Genomic DNA, 6,000 nt, shown 5'->3' on the forward strand with positions numbered 1-6,000 from the left:
TTGCATAACTATGCCAAGGCCCACAGATGCCTGCTAGTGGTACTTACCTAATAAAGAGCAGGTGTGGTTACTAAATAAGAAAAACAGAAAAAGCTATGAATAAATTAAATTAAATTAATTAAATCACAGCAGAATTTTAGTTTCACCTGCATCATTAAGCTTCATGACAATCATAATTACATTTTTATTAACCCACAATTCACATACTATTGTGAGGTAGTGAGTGTAAAAAAGAAAAAACATATGCTAAGAGTATATATAATTCCTATATGTCTTTTTACAAATGATGTATGAAAGGAAGTTTTCCGCCATTTCTGAGTGAAGTCGTTATTACAGAAGGAAGAAGGGAATTGAAATGATAAGGCAAGCTGTCTAATATGGGCATTATTAATAGCATAAAGAAGAGCATAAAGAAAGTCAGCATTGGGGATCATTGTTTCAAATGATCCTCCTCTAGTTAGTACGCATTTTTATTACTTTTCCAGTTCAGGGGCAGAAGGAAAATGAGCGTACAAAATATATGTTTCTTCACAACCTCACAGGATAAGAATTTCGCTATACTCTACAGCTATTACTTTAAGATTTATGTGTCTGAACATGTGCTATGACTTGGCGGATTATCTTAATGTAATAGTTATTGAATGCTGTGTGTCTCTTTTGTCAGTTTTATTGAAGGTATTATAGGATTTCTGATTCCCATGAAGCCCAGGTAGAATACTTACGCTTTACCATTAGGCTTAATCAAAGCCTTGTCTGTTTTGGTTTCAGATCAATTGTACTTATAATAACATAGCATCACATTATCACACTTATAAGACAAAATTCTCAAACCCACATAATGTAGTCTCAGGGTAAATGATGACTGGAATCTGTCCCAACAGCCCTGAGTATAAGACATGAACCAGCCCTCAACGGGATGCCAGTCCATTGCAGGGCTTACTCATACACGACTTCACACTCGTACTACACAGGAACAATTTGTATTATCCCTTTATAATTAATGTTCAAGTAATTCGCGATAGATAGATAGATAGATAGATAGATAGATAGATAGATAGATAGATAGATAGATAGATAGATAGATAGATAGATAGATAGATAGATAGATAGATAGATAGATAGATAGATAGATAGATAGATAGATAGATAGATAGATAGATAGATAGATAGATAGATACTTTATTAATCCCAAGGGGAAATTCACATTACTGCTGTGGCAGGGTGTAGGAATGACAAGTTGAGCAACAAAGAAAAATTGTGAAACCAGCCGTTTAATGCAAATGTCCAAAGCAAAAATGATGCTTTTAGTTGATAAGGAAATGGCTACTCGGGCACAATAATAAACAAAACAAAAAGCTCTTTCAGCTGTCAAAAGCTCCATCCGGTGGAACGCTCTAAATGGAAAGTGACTCCTGCTTTCTGAGCAGCCGGGCTTCTTGTAGTGCACAAACCCGAAGTGGCGGGGCTAAGTTCCATCACATCTTCTGCGGGTAAAGAAGGAGGCGAGAACAGCGATGACCCTGGCAGGTTATTACATCCGTCAGTCGAGCCCGTGAGGAGATCCTCCGACACGCACGTTTGACGTCATCCAATTATTTATTGGAACATTCATTTGTAGTCATGCTTATAAACTCTGAGCATGTACAAGTGTTAAAAGAAACACAATCATTTTAAACATCTATCGTTTGAACTGTTCTCAGAGTTTGCTTTCTCCACAGGACCGGTTTACGGAAATTTCGCCTCTCACATTTCGCTCCAGCACATTTCGCTCCCAGCACGTTTCGCCCCCACTACATTTCGCCTCCATGATATTTCTCCCCCACCCCAGTAACTTCTAATACCTACACCCAGACATTTTGAGTGTTGGAAGTTTCTAGAAAAAATAAAGTGAATAATCGTTCTCAGCGTTCAAAACTGACTTTCCTAATTTAAACGTTTTTGTAGCAAAATGATAAAAAAGGCAGCAATAGTGCATTATCAATCCATCCATTATCCAACCCACTATATCCTAACTACAGGGTCATGGGGGTCTGCTGGAGCCAATCCCAGCCAACACAGGGTGCAAGGCAGGGAACAAGCCTCGGGCAAGGCGCTAGCCCACTGCAGGGCACGCACACACCAAGCACACACTAGAGACAATTTAGAATCGCCAACGCACCTAACCTGCATGTCTTTGGACTGTGGGAGGAAACCCACGCAGACACGGGGAGAACATGCAAACTCCATACAGGGAGGACCTGGGAAGCGAACCCGGGTGTCCTAACTGTGGGGCAGCAGTGCTACCTACTGTGTCACCCAATAGTGCATCACTTAAATGAAATTCTCTGTAAACATATGTAAATTTTGATTTTGATTTCGATCTAAACGAATCCAAACGATTTTACAAAAATTAATATCACATGCCGTTGCGAAAAAACACTACCTGAGTGAACTTTTTTTATTTTCAATGTTGGGTAAGGTTCATTAAATTTTTATTTGCATTTATAGATATGTACATAAATACCGGAGGAAAAACAAAGCAGTGGCGAAATGTGTGTGTTGGGTGGGTGGGGGTGAAAAATATCAGGGGCGAAATGTGTTGGGGGCGAAATGTGGGGGGCAACTTATCCGGACGTCTACAGGACCTGTTGGATGCCTGAGCTTGTTCAAATTATTATTTTAGAAAAATTGAGAATGGGATTCTGTACACAAGATTTTGATTACCTCTGCCTAAACTGTCCCAGATTCTATAGCACTGGAAACCCTGCATTTATTCTCTAACCTGTTGATCCAGTTGATTGTTTTTGGGGGGGGGGGGGGGGGTGCTATTGTCTATCACTGACTTTTCTGAAACTTAATTACAACAAAGAAACACAATAACAATATAATGAAGAAACCTTGTATATTTTACATATCTGTAAGGTAGATGTAGTGCAGCAATTATTTCAAAAGTTTCTATATACACAAAAAGTATACATTTTTAGGAAAGGCAAATACTTTGTGGGAAATACCCTAATTTCTACTTTGGATTATGACTGACACTAAAGATGGAATATAATTTTCTATTCGGTTCTCTATTTTCTAATCTAACATTCTTTTTTGATCTTTTTGTTCAAGGTGGAATTCACATTTGACAAAACTGTCATATCTGAAATTCTGACTGAATGCAGAGACATGCTTCTCAAATTGGTTGACAAACACCTCACACCCAAATCTCATGGTCGCATCAATCATGTATTCAACCATTTTGCAGACAAAGAGCTCCTTGCCCAGCTGTACAATCCAGACGGACCCTTTCGAGATCATCTCCAGAAGATATGTACAGGCATGAACAAACTTATCGAAGAGGGAAAATTATGATGGGATAACGCAATAAAGCAAGGAGACCTTGATTTGAGGACAGACATGACTTAGTTGATGTTCTACGTGTTATGAGACTTTACCTCCGAAACTGGGCTGTACAATCTTCTCACATTGATTGAACAAAGGACTGCATTCTTTTTGTATTTTCTTATATTTTTGTTTTTTCTAAATGTTTTTGAAATAGATCCTAAGAAAACGGACAAGAAGAATGTGTGAGAAGAGCATGGTGCCCTCTTGTGGACAAAAGGAAGCAATATAATAGCAGTGTTCGCCTAAGAAACCAACAGGCTGTACTTATACTTAAAATTAATATTTTTTTAATTAAAAATACATTAAAATGGACAGACATTAAGAATGTGCACATAAAGATAATTATGAATGTTTAGATTGGATTGTCCAAGTTCTCAGGAATATTTGGGGGAATTGGATATTTTCAATGCAAAGTGTGATATCTAAAGTGCAAACTGGTTTTGAAATGTGACCTTACTTTTTTTAGCGTGTTGTAAAATGCAATGAAATTAATCTGAAAGCATGAATAAAATAAGTGAAAAGAGAAAAGGTTTGGAAATATTATGGTACTAAATGATACTAATAAATGAAAATCAGTGAAGATATATGAGTGGTAAGGGAGTTATTGAGAATCATCAACTTCACAGTCACATAGTGTGGATTACCAGCGTGTGAAAAGAGCTCTTTACTGTTAACCTCACAAATTATTATAAAAGGTTTCTGTTTCCTGTTATTATTTATCACATGATCATAACTGCTGTAGCAGAATCTCAGGAGTGTGTGGGAAGTTGTCAGCTCATCTGAGAAACTTGAAAGTGTAGTTTAAACAGGCAGGGGAAATTGTGTACATGCTCAGAGGGGCTTACAATGAAAATTAAAATCATTGTGTTAAAAAAGAGCATCAGCTTTGAAATTTAGCAAGTTATTTTTCTGATCATCTAGATAAAAGACTAACAGCAATATAGTGCAGAAAATGCCTGATTTATTAATTATTATTATAATAAACTTGAACAGGATGCATCTTTTATTTGTGAACAGCAATGCAGCATGTGTCCTCACACTAGTTGCACCTAATTCTACAGGATATTAATCAATCATTAAACCTGCTTAATCCAGTTCTGGGTCACAGGTTCCAGAATTTACCCCTGGCAGCATTATTTGCTAAGCAGGAACAGATAAATTGTAATGCAGGTATAAAACTTGTATTATGAAACAAGTAGAGAATAATGAAGAAGACAAAGAGAGAAAAACAGAAATCAAGTGCAGTAAAACAATGTCAGACAGTTGGAAATTGCATCTGATAAAAACGATATGAACATTGCAACATTGGCTGTGCTCATATGTGTCAGGCGGGACCAATGACTCTGTGAGAGGAGTTAGGCAGCCAGTACAATCAAGGAATAAGCAAATAGGAACAAACCTTTCACTGTCATTTCCTATGATGTTACACATTTCTCTTAAGGATAGTTTCAAGAGATAGTTATTTGTGAATTGTTCAGCTGGTCTTGCAAAATAGACAAGTTAATTTTTTTTATTATTCTATTGGATTTTTGTTCTCTTTGCACCATTTTAATCAAACTGTAACAGCCCTAGGCAGGGTCACCTCAATTTGTAGGGAGGACCCAGCTGTTAATGTGAAGACAAGACAACCCAGGCACTTTCCTGCTTTAGAAATCATTCAGAAAAATTGGGAAAAGTATAGAGAGAGAGGTTGGGAACCTGCACTGATACAGCAAGTTGCCACAACCACCAAATGACAAACCACTACAGGATCCCAAATTTGGACCTGAGTGACACCTCAGCACCACAATAGTTTGAATGGAATGGAACAGTATGAGGGTTTTTTACAGTGGCTGGAGTGCCTATCCTACCACCAATCCCCCAAGTTTCCTTACAAGTTGGAGGACCTGCTTACAGGGCTGGTTGAAGGTAATGTCATACCCAGGACCGAGTAATGGTAGGTTAAGGGCCTTGCTCAAGGGCCCAATGGAGTGGAATCACTTCTGGCAATTACAGGATTCAAACCAGCAACCTTCTGATTGCTGGTGCAGATTCCTAGCCTCAGAGCCAACACTCCACCTAAAGTATAGATTTTACTGAAACTTTTCACTAGATGTTTTTTAACAAATAGATTGATAGTTGCACTATTGAGATATGCTGGGCAGTCGGCAAGATCATACATACTCCATGTTCAACTGTATGAAATGTCTCAGGACCACTGGCTGAACTTGACTCACAGGCTTTGTAGTCTGCTCTAGCCTCCTTGATAACACCATCGCTCAGGCTTTCTGTGCTCCTGCTTCTCCTTCTTGTCCTCATCCATGTCTTTTGTAACAATTCTATCCAGCAAGCCTGTTAATACTGCATTTGTCTGTTCTCTTTTTTGTTTTCTGTTCTCTGTACCAAATGTGTATTTCCTGAACTTGTCACAGTCCCTGCTACCAGAGTTGGATATTTTGAAGACATAAACACTCGGCAGCGTAGTACAATACAATACAGTTTATTTTTGTATAGCCCAAAATCACACAGGAAGTGCCGCAATGGGCTTTAACAGGCCCTGCCTCTTGACAGCCCCCCAGCCTTGACTCTCTAAGAAGACAAAGAAAAACTCCCAAAGAGAGACCCCTTTCCAGGTAGGCTGGGCGTGCA

At 38.4% G+C, this 6,000-nt stretch overlaps 1 protein-coding gene across 1 annotated transcript in view; it reads left to right on the top strand.

Moving 5' to 3' along the window:
- The window catches only part of tnfaip8l2b (tumor necrosis factor, alpha-induced protein 8-like 2b), a 79,023-nt gene extending 75,096 nt beyond the window's left edge, over positions 1–3,927 (top strand). The window contains exon 3 of the mRNA XM_028793963.2: positions 3,097–3,927. Within this exon, the coding sequence (XP_028649796.1) occupies positions 3,097–3,339 (243 nt within the window). The 3' untranslated portion in view covers positions 3,340–3,927. The remainder of the gene's footprint in view (positions 1–3,096) is intronic.
- The last annotated feature ends 2,073 nt before the right edge of the window (positions 3,928–6,000 follow it).

The sequence above is a fragment of the Erpetoichthys calabaricus genome, chromosome 2 (assembly GCF_900747795.2).
Source record: "Erpetoichthys calabaricus chromosome 2, fErpCal1.3, whole genome shotgun sequence".
In the NCBI taxonomy this organism is placed as follows: Eukaryota; Metazoa; Chordata; class Cladistia; order Polypteriformes; family Polypteridae; genus Erpetoichthys; species Erpetoichthys calabaricus.